Source organism: Gobio gobio (genome assembly GCF_949357685.1).
Source record: "Gobio gobio genome assembly, chromosome: 12".
NCBI classification, from domain to species: domain Eukaryota; kingdom Metazoa; phylum Chordata; class Actinopteri; order Cypriniformes; family Gobionidae; genus Gobio; species Gobio gobio.
The window spans coordinates 48,150,159-48,168,368 of record NC_137105.1 but is presented as its reverse complement, the minus strand read 5'-3'; the positions used below and the strand labels follow the sequence as shown (position 1 = coordinate 48,168,368).

At 38.8% G+C, this 18,210-nt stretch overlaps 3 protein-coding genes across 4 annotated transcripts in view; 1 reads left to right on the top strand and 2 right to left on the bottom strand.

Moving 5' to 3' along the window:
• Positions 1–7,863, bottom strand: part of aasdh (aminoadipate-semialdehyde dehydrogenase) — a 19,268-nt gene extending 11,405 nt beyond the window's left edge. Inside the window, exons 1-6 of the mRNA XM_079830616.1 lie at positions 7,432–7,863; positions 7,234–7,354; positions 5,380–5,627; positions 4,891–5,083; positions 2,600–2,841; positions 1,709–1,815 (exon numbers count right to left, since the gene is read on the bottom strand). Of these exons, the coding sequence (XP_079686742.1) occupies positions 1,709–1,815; positions 2,600–2,841; positions 4,891–5,083; positions 5,380–5,627; positions 7,234–7,354; positions 7,432–7,664 (1,144 nt within the window). The 5' untranslated portion in view covers positions 7,665–7,863. The remainder of the gene's footprint in view (positions 1–1,708; positions 1,816–2,599; positions 2,842–4,890; positions 5,084–5,379; positions 5,628–7,233; positions 7,355–7,431) is intronic.
• Positions 7,442–13,464, top strand: LOC307134693 (uncharacterized protein). Of its 2 annotated transcripts, none has more exons than XM_079830635.1 (10): positions 7,442–8,477; positions 8,566–8,632; positions 8,774–8,826; positions 9,100–9,130; positions 9,213–9,238; positions 9,787–9,850; positions 9,983–11,466; positions 12,444–12,477; positions 12,587–12,638; positions 13,099–13,464. In XM_079830635.1, the coding sequence occupies exons 1-10, from the start codon at positions 8,394–8,396 to the stop codon at positions 13,136–13,138; spliced, it is 1,935 nt and encodes a 644-aa protein (XP_079686761.1). In that variant the 5' UTR covers positions 7,442–8,393; the 3' UTR covers positions 13,139–13,464. The 2 variants fall into 2 exon arrangements, with proteins under 2 accessions (XP_079686761.1, XP_079686760.1); XM_079830634.1 differs by having other exon boundaries at positions 12,584–12,638.
• Positions 13,404–18,210, bottom strand: part of ppat (phosphoribosyl pyrophosphate amidotransferase) — a 20,320-nt gene continuing 15,513 nt past the window's right edge. The window contains exons 7-11 of the mRNA XM_079830641.1: positions 18,015–18,166; positions 17,388–17,515; positions 14,324–14,545; positions 14,118–14,238; positions 13,404–14,034 (exon numbers count right to left, since the gene is read on the bottom strand). Of these exons, the coding sequence (XP_079686767.1) occupies positions 13,865–14,034; positions 14,118–14,238; positions 14,324–14,545; positions 17,388–17,515; positions 18,015–18,166 (793 nt within the window). The 3' untranslated portion in view covers positions 13,404–13,864. The remainder of the gene's footprint in view (positions 14,035–14,117; positions 14,239–14,323; positions 14,546–17,387; positions 17,516–18,014; positions 18,167–18,210) is intronic.

The following is an 18,210-nucleotide window of genomic DNA, read 5'->3' as shown; positions in this document are numbered from 1 at the left end:
TTTTTCATTTCAATGAACTCAAAATGAAGGCAACCAGGTTACTTACTTTTTTAAGTTAAAACAACAATATATATATTTTTTTTTTTACAGTATAGTGACTTTAGTTTTAAAGGTCCCATGGCATGAAATTTTCATTTTATGAGGTTTTTCAACATTAATATGAGTTCCCCTAGCCTGAATATTGTCCCCAAGTGGATAGAAATGTTGATCGGTGTAAAACCGAGTTGTGGCTGTCTTTCTCTGCCTTTGAGAAAATGACAGGCCAGACTAGCCAATCCTGAAGTCTCCTGGTTTGACGTCCAAGCAGGAACGGTTTCCTCCCTTTCCTCCGCCCAGAGAATCTGTCACGCCCATGCAAACGCGAGAGAGATCATTGCATCATTGCTTGTGAACGAGTGAACGCTGGCAGTTTCTCAGTGTTTGGATGTACAAATGAAAACAGAAGTCTTTCTTCAGTTCCTTCTGATCTGTGATCAGTGATTTCTGATGTGTAGCTAATTATTTATTATTCGTGCACACAATGCGGCTTCTCTATCTCCAGACAGAACGGTGTTTTCGTGTTTTATATCTTGTGAGTCAGTGTTTTTGTACGTCCTCGTCGCGTCTATCGGTTCTAAAATGTGCATACAGTCATGAGTTTCTGCTCAACATCAGCAGAGATAAACCTCACACACGCCGAAGCTCGGCCTTCAACATCCCCGACCCACAGTACTGCATCTGGCCCACAGCGGAGGCACCAAACGCGGCGTGAGATTAAGCAGAAGGGGGGTAAGCTTGAGCATATCCGGGCTAGCCAGCCTAGCCCCACAATAAACTGGATTACATCCGATTACTGCTGTTGTGTCTTTGTTTGCGCTGTGTACTCAACGCGCGTCACTGACGCTTTTATTTTATTTTAAAAATAATGCTATTATCAACACTTACTTTTAACTCGTTCATCTCGACAGCTGTAATGGTACTTTGCATGTGTTACAAAGTTGGTAGAATAATGATGAAGAGACGGACTCGGTGTGACTGTTTATTCAGAACTCTCAGATACAAACACAATAAACTCGCGCTGACTGACAGCGCTCTCATAACTCAGTAGTTACTATAAATAACTTTGTTAGCAATCGCTGAGCTCAGTCTCTGATACATTAGTGATGTCCGGTTCGCGAACGATCTTTCTTTTGAACCAGTTCTTTTTAGTGAACCGAATCAGTTCACCAAATCGGACTGAATCGTTCTAAACGGTTCGCGTCTCCAGTCAGCGCTGATCCATAATTTACTAAAGTTACTAACTTTCTGACATGAGTGACAGTCCCTCCGACTAGAAATAGACTAATAACCTAAAGTATATGCTGTAACTAAAACAGTTCAGACATGCTGAGAACTGATGTGAAGTGAACTCAGGTCCATCCGTCTCCCTGGCAGACTCGTGCCTGCTCGTGCCTCGATAAACCACGCCCCCTCCGCTCATATAAAATGCAAAGATGTCAGCCAATCACAACAGTGGGTGTTTTTACTGAAGTCTCACAGCAGACACGCCTCTTGAAGCAGGGCATTCAGCCACAGGGCAAACAGCAGTATAGAAAAAATGCCTTTTATTTCTAAATTATGACATTTTATGATGTAAAAGTCATACTAACAATATAAGTACAGCTCAGGAAACATTATAAAATAATAGAAAAATGCCATGCCATGGGACCTTTAAATAACTGTATCATACCAATGAATAACTGTCCTTCTCCTTCAGTGATGGGACGTCCTGTTTCATCTCTCACTTCCATTATGGTATCCAGCATCGGCTCTCCAAGGGGCACAGATACATCCGTTCTGTCAAAGAAAACATGATATGTAAACAGACAATGAAGAAATGTTTGATTACAAATCATATTTACCATTTTTTTCATCACTTCAAGATAAAGCAGTTGAATTTGAAAACTAAACTCTCTATAGGATGTCAATATGATGGCTGATGCATCTTTACTAATGTCATTTTTATATTATTTATATACTATTATTGTTTTTGTTAATATTTTGAAGTAGCTTTTATCAGTTAAAATTTTGAGTCCCTTGATTATGTGCTTTTGTCATTTTTATTATTTTTCTCTTTTAATTTTACTATTTAGGTTTAACTTCAGTGATCATTTTATAATCAAAAAGTATTTTAAAATGTAATTTTTATTTTAAGATAGTAATTTTAGGGCTTCAAGGCAAGGCAATATTTTTAATCTGAAGTTTACACACACACACACACACACACACACGCACACACGCACACACACACACACGCACACACGCACACACGCACACACGCACACAATTCAGCTTTATTTCAGTGAACAAACAAAATAGTTTTTAATAGTTTTAGTTTATGATAATAATCCTGTTTTAATCTACATAATTATCACAGAAATCAGTTGTAAAAGACTTATTTAATTAATGGTGTTGATGCAATCTTTAGTTAATTTTTTTTTTACATAGTTTGCCATTTTTAGGTAAACATTTTGTACGCTTATAAAATGATATTAAACATATGAAGGTAAATTACTGAACATGCATTGCTAGCTCCAGTTTAGCATGAACAGTGTATGGGTGCAGGCTCGGTGTCACTCACGTGTTCTCCAAGCACAGGTGTTCCTCTGGGACTTTGTACCAACTTGCCCAGCAAGAAACTTCTGTGGTGCCGTAAAGATTACAGATGTGCGTGCCATTGCCTTCCTGCCTCCAGCTTTTGAGAAGATTTAGCGCTGGACATGGCTCTCCTCCAAAAGCCAATATCCTCAGGGATGAATTAGCACTAAGCACCTCCTCCTGAAGGACACGCCATCCAAAGCGCCTCACAAGAGTGGGAGTAGCCTGGAAAATAATTCAAATCAATTATAGTACTATAGTATAGAGCAGCACTGCATGTTGTGCAGATCGTCTTGGATGACATATACAACATCCAAGATGTTCGTGTCTTTCTTTCTTCAGTAGAAAAGAAATTACGTTTTTTGAGGAAAACCTTCCAGGATTTTTCTCCACATCAAAGACTTCAATGGCAACCAACGGTTGAAGGTCCAAATCAATGCAGTTTCAAAGGAAGGGCTTCAGAGGCTCTGATCCCAGACGAGGAATAGGGTCTGATCTAGCCAAAACATCAGCCATTTTCAAGAACATTTTTAAATGATTATACTTTTTAACCTAAATTGCTCATCTTGCGCTGCTCTGCTGAGCGCCACGGATTGCGTAATCACGTCGGAACGGTAACGCTTGACACAGGCGCAAGTATCGCCCCAAGCGAACGTTCGAGGACTAATACAAACGCCCTTTACCAAAAAACACTCCATCTTCAACTTCAAAAACATCCGACATCGTTGTTTTACCTTTTTCTTTTATCTTGGATGAGCTGGGGCTGAGTAAATCATCAGGACATTTTCATTTTGAAGTGAACTAATCCTTTTTAAACGCTCGCTTTTTGGGGTCAAAAACTTAGTTCTGTGTTTTTTAGCTTGTTTGCTATGCACCCTGTCACATATTGCTAAAGGATGTTTGTATTATTCTTCACATGTGCGCTTTGTAAACACGGGCGGTACTTCTGCCTACGTTTAGCGTGACCTTTCCCACGTGATCACGCAATCTGTGGCGCTCCACAGAGCAACGCAAGATGAGCAATTTAGGTTAAAAAGTATATACATTTTTTCTATTTTTTTTAAATGGCTGATGGTTTGCTAGATAAGACCCTATTCCTCGTCTGGGATCAGAGCCTCTGAAGCCCTTCCTTTGAAACTGCATTGATTTGGACCTTTAACAGTTTGGTTGCCATTGAAGTCGATTATGTGGAGAAAAATCCTGGAATGTTTTCCTTAGGGCTGTCAAAAGATTAATCGCGATTAATCGCATCCAAAATAAAAGTTTGTTTTTACATAATATATGTGTGTGTACTCTGTTAATTATTATTTATATATAAATACACACACTTTCATGTATATATTTAAGAAATATTTGCATGTATATACATTTATATAATCTATAATATATATATAAATATAAATGTTTTATATATAAAAATAATATTTTTTTCTTAAATATATACATGCTTGTGTGTGTATTTATATATAAATAATAATTAACAGAGTACACACACATATATTATGTAAACACAAACTTTTATTTTGGATGCGATTAATCGCGATTAATCTTTTGACAGCCCTAGTTTTCCTCAAAAAACTTTATTTTCGACTGAAGAAAGAAAGACACGGGCATCTTGGATGAGATGGGGCTGAGTAAATCATCAGGACATTTTCATTTTGAAGTGAACTAATCCTTTTCAAACGCTCGCTTTTTGGGGTCAAAAACTTAGTTCTGTGTTTTTTAGCTTGTTTGCTATGCACCCTGTCACATAGCAGCTTTTAAACATTGTTCTTTTTTTTGTTAAAAGTCAGAAATGACAAGGAGGCCGCTTCACGCAATACAAAGTCAATGTAGAGGGTTGGATTGTTTTCCCCACGGTGGGCGTGGTTTTCAGATTATGACGTGTGTCGCTGCAATTTTACGTGAGTGACAGGTTGTCCCTTTAAATAACATTTTGTGTATAAAACTATTTCATGAGTAAAAAAACAACTGAGCACTTGAGTGTAAAATTAAATTCTGAGCGATGCAAAACATGCTAAACTAAAACACTGAAAACAAATTATTGGAGCATGTAGATAAATGAACAAACACACTCATTATCTCTGTAATCTGCATAATGCACAAATGTCAGCTGACTACTCCAACTACCAACGTTGATTTCAGCCCCATCATCTCAACCTCACAGCATATGCTCATACATGAGAAGATAAATGGAGAGATTAAGTGATCTGATTATTAAAACCTCTCATTTATCTCATGACTGATAGCTCAGTGAGGAATAAAGTCACTTGCCTGTAAGACTGTGGTAGCGTTTCTTTTAAACAGCACATGAGCAAGTCTGCGTGGCATCTTTTTAACGGCAGAGGGGACAATTAAGAGACACGCTCCGGAAGACAGGGCCAAGAACAGCTCCACCACAGAGGGGTCAAAGGTCAACGGGGAGGACAGGAACACAACATCTTCTGCAGTCATCTTAAAGACAGATCTATTGAGAAAGTATAAACCCTCCAGGTTTGAGTCAAAAGTCCAAAAGTGGTTTTGCATGTGGGTTTCAAACACCTAGAACTTTTTTTATATATAAATTCTATTCTCTAAAGCAGGCGTCTCCAAACTCGGTCCTGGAGGGCCACTGTCCTGTCCTGAGTTTAGTTCCAGCCCCAAATAGTTTGAAAAACCAAGTTTAGAGACCCCTGCTCTAAAGTTTAACAAATGAACATAAAAACACACGTGCAGGTAAAAATCTACTATATAATGAAGGCAGATTTGAACTAAAAGTCTTACCGTAGATGTGTAATATTAGGCATTATACACCTGTGAGGGACCTTCACTATTTTTGGAAGCCCTGTTGTTCCGGATGTGTGCAAAACATAAGCCAAAGGCTCCCTCTGCTGGACATCTTGGGTCACAGAAGAGCTGGAAGGAGCGTTTGAGTCCTGCTCACTTTGTATTTTTATTAAAGTGAGTCTATGTGAGGACAATGTTGCACATATTTCCAGGGAAAGCAGGCTGGAAAACGCACTCTGGAATTGCTGTTGGATACGAAACATAGCATTAATAAAAACAATATATATAATCGATTAATCGCATCCAAAAGTGTGTACTGTGTATAACTATTATGTATATATATATATATATATATATATATATATATATATAACACTCACCTACAGGATTATTAGGAACACCTGTTCAATTTGTCATTAATGCAATTATCTAATCAACCAATCACATGGCAGTTGCTTCAATGCATTTAGGGGTGTGGTCCTGGTCAAGACAATCTCCTGAACTCCAAACTGAATGTCAGAATGGGAAAGAAAGGTGATTTAAGCTATTTTGAGCGTGGCATGGTTGTTGGTGCCAGACGGGCCGGTCTGAGTATTTCACAATCTGCTCAGTTACTGGGATTTTCACGCACAACCATTTCTAGGGTTTACAAAGAATGGTGTGAAAAGGGAAAAACATCCAGCATGCGGCAGTCCTGTGGGCGAAAATGCCTTGTTGATGCTAGAGGTCAGAGGAGAATGGGCCGACTGATTCAAGCTGATAGAAGAGCAACTTTGACTGAAATAACCACTCGTTACAACCGAGGTATGCAGCAAAGCATTTGTGAAGCCACAACACACACAACCTTGAGGCGGATGGGCTACAACAGCAGAAGACCCCACCGGGGACCACTCATCTCCACTACAAATAGGAAAAAGAGGCTACAATTTGCACGAGCTCACCAAAATTGGACAGTTGAAGACTGGAAAAATGTTGCCTGGTCTGATGAGTCTCGATTTCTGTTGAGACATTCAGATGGTAGAGTCAGAATTTGGCGTAAACAGAATGAGAACATGGATCCATCATGCCTTGTTACCACTGTGCAGGCTGGTGGTGGTGGTGTAATGGTGTGGGGGATGTTTTCTGGGCACACTTTAGGCCCCTTAGTGCCAATTGGGCATCGTTTAAATGCCACGGCCTACCTGAGCATTGTTTCTGACCATGTCCATCCCTTTATGATAGCTCGAATCATTTCAAATTGGTTTCTTGAACATGACAATGAGTTCACTGAACTAAAATGGCCCCCACAGTCACCAGATCTCAACCCAATAGAGCATCTTTGGGATGTGGTGGAACGGGAGCTTCGTGCCCTGGATGTGCATCCCACAAATCTCCATCAACTGCAAGATGCTCTCCTATCAATATGGGTCAACATTTCTAAAGAATGCTTTCAGCACCTTGTTGAATCAATGAAACGTAGAATTAAGGCAGTTCTGAAGGCGAAAGGGGGTCAAACACAGAATTAGTATGGTGTTCCTAATAATCCTTTAGGTGAGTGTTTGTGTATGTGTGTGTATATATATATATATATATATATACTAACATATGAATGTATATATTTAAGATTTATTTTATAATTATACATAAAATATGTATATTTATATACAATATAAATTATATAAATATATATGCAGTACATACATGCAAACACTTATTAAATATATACATGCATGTGTGTGTGTATTTATAATAATTATACACAGCACACACATATATTGTGTAAACAAACACAAACTTTTATTTCGGTTGCGATTAATCGATTTGGCAGCACTAATAATAACAATATAATTAAAAATACAATAACAAACCCACATTAAGCAGCTCATTTTGTATCAAGCAGTAATTCAGCCTGCACTTGTTCATCATCCTCATGGTGCACAGAGGCGGGGATGCAGGATCAAGAGGAACATATGCAGCAGGAAACTGCAGAATACTGTAAAGAGACATTTTAATGATATGCATTGGACATTTATTAGAATGACCAAACACTGTAACTGCAATGAACCGTACCCAATAATCCAGACAGGAAGGAGGACGTCGGCATGGCAGACCAGCCCTATGACACCCTCGTGTTTCTGGACAGAGGCGCGCAAGTGTCCAGTCAAATCATTTGCGAGGGACAAAACTTCATCATATGTGAGAGAGGCGCGCGCTGCGACGCTGCTGTCGAACGCGACGGCTTTTCTGTCGCCGTGCTCACGCGCCGCCACGCGCACCAGTTCGTGAAGGGATTTCGCTGTCATATCTGAGCGAAAATTATGTTGTCATAATTTGATAAACATTACATCCCCATCTAGCAGTCCTGTTTTGCAAACTAGCCATGGAACCGATTCGTGAATCTTTTGAGTCGAATGCTTGTTGTAGCTGAATCGGTTCGCAAAGGTCTGAACTGCGTTCAACTTCAAATGTTATGCCCTTCGCTCGCTAACTTCCCTCCGTCTCGTGGACTCTGATGTCCGTAATTTCTTACGTTGCACGAGTGCCCACTACTGGCGGTGTAGTGACAAACTGAACCTATGAGTGGAACGCACCCCTAAACGGTTCACGAATCGCGTCTTTTCTTCTTCTTCTGTATTTTAATGGCGGTTGGCAAACCAGGTCCACGCGTTCTTGAATCACAATCTCATTTAACTAATTTTTTTAGTCAATATATGTATTTTTTATTGTTTGATGTAAAGGAATAAAAGCGTATTTAGGTTTAAATCGTCAAAAATCTCGTTTGTACCTGCTTTTTGAAACGAACTGTTCGAATGAACCGATTCGTGGAGATGACTCGGACTCGGACAGCCCATTTGACAAACTCGCGCTTAAAAATGACGTTTCAGTGTTGCTTGAAATAACGTCCAATCACAGCTCGAATGTTTTCCTCGGTGAGAAATTTGAAAGTACAGACGAGCCGCTGGCTGAGTGCAAAAATCCCAGTTTATACTGGTCAAATACATTTAGTTTGCAATATATTTAGTTAATGCAACATGTCTGCAAAGCATTTATCTTCAGATCCATTTAAGAGAAATGACGATGAGTTCAGAAACACCATGGAAGCTATTTTTCAGAAGGTAACGTTAGGTAACGTTAACGTTAGTGTTAATGCAAACGAGTGTGTATGTTTTTCCTTAAATAACATGTTTATTACATCCTTTCTAGTATTCCAGTCTAAATGATCCTGGAATAGACATCTGTCTGAAAACAATGACCTGCAGGACTGTAAGAGGTTGGTTAAAATATCGAAAATAAACATTTATGTATGTTAACTTCTCCTCACTAGATGATTACAAAGTTAGAAACACAAATGTTGTTGTATTTTTACCTAAAATGTCAAATTTGCTTATGATTTTGTTAAATATATGTGCAGGTCCTGTGCCCATTGACAGTGCAGAGGGAGAACGTGAGCTGGAAGTATTAAAAGTAAGTCGATATTGTAAATATAACAATACTTATATGATATTTCCTGAAATATGTATGTTTATTTATCCATGGACATAATTGATTGATGTTGGTTGTCTTCAGCAGTACTTAATAATAATAATAATAATAATAATATAAACTGTCAATATTCAAGTTAACTTGAGCTTTGACCTAAAATATGAGTGTATTATTTATTTATTTTTAGCCCAGATGTCTAAATTTGAACTATTGTTCCATTGGTATAACGTAATATTTTCTTTTTCTGTTATGAAGACTCGAGTTAAAGCAGACTATTCCATGCGGGGTAAGAAACAAACTATTTTGAGTATAATGCCATTTATCCTCAATTTTCATGTTTAATCTTTTCCTTGTGTTGTATTTTATAGAGTTTGAGGACCAGGACAATGATCAGGTCATAACAAAAATTGCTTACTTTCTAAATGTTATAATGCTTTTATGGGTGTAAATTGGACATTGTCACAATACAAAGCGATTCCCTCTAATAATATTATATTTCCCAATACCCCTAAACATATTTTAATACATTTATGATTCGATTGGATAGATTTTGGATGTGTACGGTTGATACTACAATATATTGTGCTTGTTTTACACAACCAATTACTTTTTTTTGTTTTGTTTTTTACAAATTTAACTAACATATAACATGCACATAATGTAGTGTGTATCCAAATTGGGACATTCACAATAAAACACGTAGTTTTTCTAATAAATAGTGAAAAAAATCAAGCTACACATGACATCAATCAACGCATGTCGTGCAATGACAAACAATGACAACGCATGAAAGAGTCTTTCAATACATAATATTGTTGATCAGTCCATATCGATGTATTACTACACCCCTATGTTTTATGGATTTTGTACAACCTGCATACAGACCTGTCTGGTCTAGTATAACTTTTTAAAGTTTATTTTACTTCTGTTTTCTTATTTCAGATGGATGTGTCCACTGAGGATGATCTTGATAGCTCTGGTCAAAAGGAGAACAGTGAAAACCTGTGTAAGAAATGAGTATATAACACACAAATAGGCCTAACCAAACATTTCAGATCTGCTATAAAATATTTTCACTGTTTATTTCTTCAGTTAATGAATGTAGGAGTAGTTTTGAGCTGATATGATTGTCTTTTAGGGCGTGGAGGTGAATCATTCCAGCTTTCCAACACATCTCATGGTTCTCTGTTGGGCGAGCTGTCTCAGCCCAAGGAAGAGGATGAAGAACTGGAGAAAACGCTGAGCAGCCATGGCAGTACTCTTCTTGATGTCTATCCCAGCATGCTTAACCAGATCGGCGAGGCATATCGGCGACAGCACGTGACCGATACGGCGAGGGCTGTGGTGCAGAAGTACCGCCGCAAACACTGGCAAGCCGGCCCGACGCACTGCAACTCATCCTTTAAGAGCAGGCAAAACTCCACTCTAAACAAAACGACAGATATCTCATTAACCACTGAAAGTCCAGCTCAAAGAAACATACGCAACTGTTTCAAAGGCAGCGACAAACTTCAAAACTTGCTCACGAACAGGTCTTCACCACTCAAAAGTTCATCCTATGAGGCCAGTGCTTGTTTTTACTCTCCAAGGAGGAACATTGCAGATGTGAGCGGCGTGTCGGATGAGTCTCTATGGACGGATTTAACCAGGAAGCCGGTGCAGAATCCCGCTCGTGTGATTGACTTCTCCACACCCCCATATTCTGGTTCCCCCTCATCTCCAGATCTGAACCAAACCTATGACGTTTTACCGACAATTAAAGCTGTTCCAGCCTCATCTGTCTTTACTTCTCCACGACCAATCAGAGCAGGTCTGCCTGTTATTGACCAGAGAGGAATGTCAATCATCTCCCGGCCCTCCTCATTGGACAAAGACTGCTTTAGGGACCGCCTACACTCGCCACAACGCCTCATTGGGGTTTTATCTCCTAGTGGGAAAAGTAGCGTCAGACCCAGTGTGCTGAATGTGAAAAGACAATTAAACTCAACAGCGAGTCCAACGCCAAAGTCTCCTGTCCATTCTGAGGCCCTCAGATCTCCTTATGGTGCCAAACATGTGCCATTGTCGTCCGTTTCCGACCGAAGTTTATCCAAGCCGGAGAAACCGCCCCATTTTACACCATCCAAACGTCAACGCTCTCTTTCTGGCCCCCAGTCCACACTCCCCTTCAGTGAACCCCAGATTGACGCCGAGTTCAGAAAGCTGTATCACCACTTCATCTGCCGTGGCACGTCCTCGCCGTGTCCTTCGTCCCGCTGCCACCTCTGCGAGAGACACATGAAGGAGACGTCCCGAAGCCCCAGCTTCTCCTCCTCCAGCATGTCTGCTCTCGCTCTGACGCCGCTGAGGGCCAAGCTCAAGAAACGGCAGCGCCAGCCCGAAGTGGAAGAGTCCCTCCGATTCAAGCGCTTCCGAGAGAGTCGTTCCCCACTCAAACATCTCCAGCTCACGGGCAGATGTGTGAGCTCTGCCATGTCTGAACTTACTGAAGACAAGCTCGCCTGGGATAGGGCCGTCCTGCTGCAGTGCCCCAGTCCACGGTTCCTCAGAGGCACTGGAAACCTCAGGAGAATCAGGGAGGCTAAATTAAGCATGCAAATGAACCCACATACTTTGTCCTGGGTAAGAGCATTATAGGTGTGACTATTATTTATATATTTTGTTTAAACACACACACACACACACACACACACACACACACACACACACACACACACACGCACGCATGCATACATACATACACACATATATATATATATATATATACAATTATTAGTGCTGTCAAATCGATTCATTGCAATTTAAAATGCATTAAAAAAAAACTTTTGTTTGCATAATGTGTGTACTGTGCATAATTATGTATATTTGAATACACGCATACGTATTTAAGAAATATTTGCATGTATATACTGTATATATATATAGATATATCATATACATATTTTATATAACAATTAAAAAATATATATACACGCATGTGTGTATTCAAATATAAATAATTATACACAGTACACACACATATATTATGTAAACAAAATTGTATTTTTGATGCGATTTAATCGATTTGACCATATATGTATGCGACCTTAAAATTAAGAGACCACTTAACATAGAGAAGTGATACTAATATATATATATATATATTATATATAATTATCATTCCTCTATGTTAAGTGGTCTCTTAATTTTTTCCAGAGCGCTGTGTGTGTATGTGTATATATGTGTATATATGTATGTATATATGTATATATATATAAAATATGATAAACATGTCTAAATAAAAGTATATATATATTTCAGTTAGTTGGCAAGGCATTTCTAAATTCCACTTACATTTATGATCTAATATTTATAGTATAATTTTAATATTTCAAATAACAAAAAGGAGTTTCAGTAGTTTTAGTTAAAAATCACATTATTTTGTTTTGATCAGTTTCCACAAATTAAATTATCAACCTTGATAATAAAAAATATTCATGAACGCCACATCAGCATATTAGAATGATTTCTAAAGGATCATGTGACACTGAAGACTGGAGTAATGATTTAATGCAGCAAAACATAATTTTTTCTTCTTCTCTCCACCACTTCCTTTGCAGAGAGATGCCCCAAGCGAAGTCCAGCCAGTGGATGGTTTGTAGACATATTTTCATATCTTAAAAATACTTGCTCTGTCATCATCTTGCTTATAGATATCCCAAATTGTTCACTCATGAAGTCATCATTTACTTCATTTCAGCAGCTGTGTCACCCATGAGACCATGTATTCAGGGTCCCGCCCCACGCTCTCCGAGGTAACTCAGCACAATCACATCCAAGATATACTGTCAATGAGTTGCTTACAGCTTTCATATGAAGTTTATATATTCTATAATAACTTTTTCTAGGAATGTACCAATATTAAAATTGTCTTAATCTTTGTTTTTAAGTTATGGCTGATAAGTGGCTGGTATTAAAATGTACATTATTTTGTCAACAACAACAAAAATCATTCTAAATGCAATGTATAGTGATTTTAGGGAATACAACATTGTGCAATATGAAAAAATAAATAAATTTGGGATTTGATAAATGTCTAACAGTGTTATTATTGGTTTTAAAGATCAACTTTGAGAGTAAAAATAAGGGCAAATAGCATGCACAATTACATACTGGCCGATAACCAATATGGTAACAATATATTGTGCATCCCTAAAATGTTCTGAAATATGCAGATTTAGTCTTGAACAGTGATTGAGTGTTTGTTTTCTTCAGTTTTTCTAGGAGGCGACTGCAGTATGGTCTTCTGCAGTGATGACCCTTCCTGTGCACATCCCACACAAACTGCATTTCCCCTTGTGGGATAAACAACTTCAACTTACCCTACCGAAGAAAAACATGAAGTCACATTGCTTGCAAATCAACAGTCCTATTTTAAATATATATGTACTTGTAAACTGTTACATTGTTGTTGTGTAAATAGCTTTCCGTCACTTTGAAAGACCCTTGTGTTTTAATATTAACAATTTTTTCAAATAATATTGTCCAATTACATGTGCATCGACAAATGCTATATTGGTCAGCAATTAATTCAAATGTTTTGTTCAAACAAACTTTTTAATAAACAAATGTGCGTCTCACATACAGAGTTTCATTTTGTGCGTGTCTTGAGAGCCAACAGAGAAAGAAGCAGGACCGCTAAAGCTCACATTAACTCGAGTTCACAATCTTACATGGTTATTAAAATGGATTTTGTGAAACAAAAGTGTTTTTTTACTACATGAGAATCTAAACTAGTGGTTTGAAATCAGAAAGCGCCAAACACAACTTTTAAAGGAATGTTTGAGAATTGAAAATAAATGAAGGGAATGTTTTATTTTACTTTTAATACAGTATTGGTCTACCTTTTATGACCATAACAACTGCAACAAATGTTAAGGCAACACTGCAGTTGTAATTAACTTAAAAAAAAAAAAAAAAAAAAATTTCCATACATAAGTGAATAGACATTTAGGTGAAGAACAGTTCAGAGAGCTGAAATTCACCACTCTAGCTCCACAGGGTATTTTCCTGTGAGACAGGCTGTGCAGTGGCCAAATTTAGTAGTGTCAGTGCTTGAGCTGATCCTCTCATCTTTCCCATGTGACTCTATCCCCCTTTGAACAGCAGATACCAGGCCCTCGACTGACAGGTAACGGACACTTGTAGCACCTGTTCAAAGCAAAGGGGGGAGAAAAAAAAAAGGTTTTCAAATGGAAGTGTTAGCAATAAAGTAAATCTCTGCACCGACTTACCAATATAACTGGCTATGTCCTCAAACTCTGGTTTGTTAGCAATTAGCTCCTCTTTGGTAGGAATGTTGATGCCCATGTAGCATGGGAACCGGATCGGAGGTGATGCAACGCGAATGTGGACCTGCGAGGTGTCGTGTAGAGAAGACATTGTGTCAGTGAAACAAAACCAGCAGCAAACATGCGGTACTAATTCAAAAATATTTTACCTCTGTTGCACCTGCTTCCCTCAGCAGTTTAATAATAGGGGAGATGGTGTTGCCCCTCACGATGGAATCGTCGACAAGCACCACTCGTTTGCCAGCAAAGTTGTCAGTCAATGCCCCAAACTTCTTGGCCACTCCAAGTTGACGCAGACGAGTGTTTGGTTGAATGAACGTTCTGCCCACGTAGCGGTTCTTACACAGCACCTCTACATACGGAAGGCCAGACTTGTAGAGAGACAGAATGTTAAACTTTGTAATGGCCCGGCATGAAACAATAAAACATTAAAAGGGGTCATGAACTGAGAAATCAAATTTTCCTTGAGCTTTTGACATATAAGAGGTCGTCATACTATAAGAATATCCTGTGAGTTTCAGAACTGAAAACTTCCTTGTTAGTCCAAAAGCAGCTTTTATTATAACCAAGCCCAGAGAACGACTCGTTGTGGAATGAGCCTGTAATAGATGGAGAAAGACGCCTCTGCAGAAGAAGATCAACGCCTACTTCATCATCACAACTTTAGCTCCGCCCACTGGAGTGTTAGGGAGATGACGAGGAGAGAAGAGCGATACAGGAGCGACTACAAATAACATTCCCTTCCAAAGGATCCTAATGCTAGGAATGTGCTTATTTATTCTCATCAGTGTGAATGTCTCAGTTGAGCATTATTTATTTGTGTTCGCTACATTTCACTGTGGATTCTTTTACGATCTGGACTCGAGTAATGCCTGAACATGTCAGTAACCGTGTTAATTCTAACACCTGATCTGAGACCAGTGATTTCTGATATGTAATGATTCATGTACAGTCAGAAGTTCTTTGTCTGTGTCAGTAAATCAAACCAGTGACTAAACGCTCAACTTCACATTGTTTCTCTCAGTAGATGAAAATAATCTGTTATTTAAACTGTGATTAAATTATATATAGAAAGCGATCAATGAAGCTCCCTTTACAATCTCTGGAGCTGTCAATCAAACAGCACGAGTTTATCAGTGACTGAGTTCTGGACTCGCACCAAAACTCCCATAATAATCAACAAATCTCTTATGTACATTGTGTTACTACTGTTAGTTATGATGAAAGCATTCGTGCAGAAATCGAGTTGCAATGACGAGATCCTGCATTCATGAGCTCAACATGTGTGTGAGATCGGCTACAACGATCATCACTGCAACCTTTCATACCACGATCTGAATATAATGCCATAATCAACACTTTTCACAATTAGTTAACCTTGAGCGCTGTAATAGTAAAAATGTGCTAAAAGTGTTAGAGAGTTTTAGCTATTTCGTATGCAAAGATGTTAGTGAATCACAGCAGTGGGCGTTTACACTAGGGCTGCAACGACGCGTCGACGTCATCGATGACGTCGACTACGAAAATACGTCGACGTGCGTGAAATGCGTCGGCGGCGCATTATTTACGTTCTAGAATGAAACAGAAGATCTAGAATAATGGCAGCTTCTGCTCCCGGGCATAGTGAAAATGATCATTTATCATATAAAGCCAGACCGCGACATTCAAAAGTGTGGGAGTACTTTAAACAGAAGCCGAATAAAACTGTGCTTTGTTCGCTCTGTAACGCCGGTTTATCACTGCATGCGGTGGCAGAGCAGGAGCTGTACGCGTGGAGAGCGAGAGCTTTCACACTGCAGTCAGTGTTGCCAAGTCCGCTTTTTTCCGCGGAATTGGGCTACTTCTACACTGTTGCCACGGGCTGTGTCTTATGTCCGCGGGTTGAAGCAAAAAAACACACATATTTAACCCCCCGAACGCGATGTTTACCAGAGAACCTCCCCGAAAAGCGATTGGGCTTGTTTTGGGCTAGTTTTGAGTAACGAATGGGTGGGTTTTGTTGTGTAAAACCTGGCAACCCTGCTGCCAGTGTTCTCTCGCGCAGCTGAACCGTGGCGCGTGTATTGCAACAGACGGTCACATTTACCGGGGTTCTTCTCCGACCCCTGTACGTCTCGTGCTTTTATTTATTATGGGCTGCATATATCTGCTGTTAATGCGACCTGGTTCCCCTCTGCCCCAAACACATATGCATAATAACTTGCTGTATATAGGTAGTTTACATGATTAAAGTAACATTAAAGTTAAGATATGCCTCTAGCTTTAATAATTTAAATGTGTCTTTGAAGTTTGGGCAAAAACTTCTGGCAGCTTTAGTCGTTGTTTATGCACATGTATCTTCAAAATAGACGACTAGTTATACATTAACACAATGCTGAAAGCTCCTGTATGTGAACCTTTTGCAGATAAATACAAGTGCATTTTCGTTTACTATTGACACAAATCAATAAGTAAATCATACTCAATAAACAACTTTTCCTAATTAGGCCTACTCTGTATACATTTTATGATGAATAGTATCATTATATATTATGTTTAAAAAGCTTCTTTTGTTCATACATTTCATTATAAAATGGCATACTATGTACACTACCCTTCCTGAAATACAATTAATATTGTCATCATTCATTGATTTCATGTTAAAATAATATACAAATTCACTACCCTCTTTGAAATACAATAATCAGTAAAAAAGAATAATAAGATTAAGCTGGAAAAATAATCGTTAGATTAGTCGACTAATCGAAAAAATAATCGTTAGATTAGTCGACAGAAAAAATAATCGTTAGTTGCAGCTCTAGTTTACACTGAAGTCTCACAGCAGCCAATCACAGCAGTGGGCGTTTACACTGAAGTCTCACAGCAGCCAATCACAGCAGTGGGCGTTTACACTGAAGTCTCACAGCAGCGAATCACAGCAGTGGGCGTTTACACTGAAGTCTCACAGCAGCCAATCACAGCAGTGGGCGTTTACAGTGAAGTCTCACAGCAGCCAATCACAGCAGTGGGCGTTTACACTGAAGTCTCACAGCAGAAACGCCCCTTCAAACAGAGCGTTCAAATCAGAGGCTAAAATCAGGGTAGGAAAATTGCCTTTTATTTCTAAATTGTGGATTTATGTAAAAATCAAAACGTTAGGAAACGTAAAATAAACAATGCTGTTCATGACCCCTTTAAATTAAAACAGATGTGTACAGCATCCTCACTACTCACTTGCAGTGCATATCCTAATGCTGCGGGTGTGGCTGATTCTGGAACAGTGCTGACCACATCAGCATCAGTGGGCGCCTCGATGGCCAACTGCCGTCCACAGCGCTGCCTCACTGTATAAACCATCTGACCTGTGACACCAAAACACTGCTTATTTCACCTGGTACTATATATACTACTGTTCAAAGTTTGGAGAAGTTAAGATTTTTTTGAAAGTTTTTTAAATAAATATGCAAATATATATTTTTTGATTAAAAACAAAGAAATTCAACACCAATAATGCACTGTGCTCAATCCGACTGTCCGTGAGCGAGAATACAAAAATGTGCAAGTATAATCTTTAGTTTTAACAAAAGCATTTTTCGTCATATGGTGGACTTTATCTGGGCGCAGTAACATGGAGAAAGACTACACGTTGTTCATTTACATACTTCCAACATTGTAATACAACGCTGGTTGAAAAATCAATGAACTTGCCCTTTAATTTGTCCTTGCTGAATAAAAATATTCATTTCTTTCAACAAAACAAAAAAAACAACAAAAATCTACAGTTTTTATACGACATATTACTATTATATCTCAATCCTTCCTATCAAAACATAAAAATTATTATAAACATTATGAACTTGCCTTCAAATATGGAGTCTGGCCTGGCAAAGTAAACATACTCAAATATGCAGAAGGCAGGAAGGTCTCCTTCTGGCCGTGGGACAACACTCAGACTCTTTAGTCCATTTTTAGAGATCTGGACGATTTCCCCAGGCTGTACTTCACGATAATACCTGACAACAGAACAAAGGAAAACCGTACACAATCAATCAAACTG

Bases quoted from the DNA above. Each gene is read 5' to 3' on its own strand.
- LOC307134693 (XM_079830634.1), top strand. From the start codon at position 8,394: ATGTCTGCAAAGCATTTATCTTCAGATCCATTTAAGAGAAATGACGAT. The intron at 11,467-12,443 runs GTAAGAGCATTA...CTTCCTTTGCAG, and splicing joins ACCCACATACTTTGTCCTGG to AGAGATGCCCCAAGCGAAGT. The intron at 12,639-13,098 runs GTAACTCAGCAC...TGTTTTCTTCAG, and splicing joins CCCGCCCCACGCTCTCCGAG to TTTTTCTAGGAGGCGACTGC.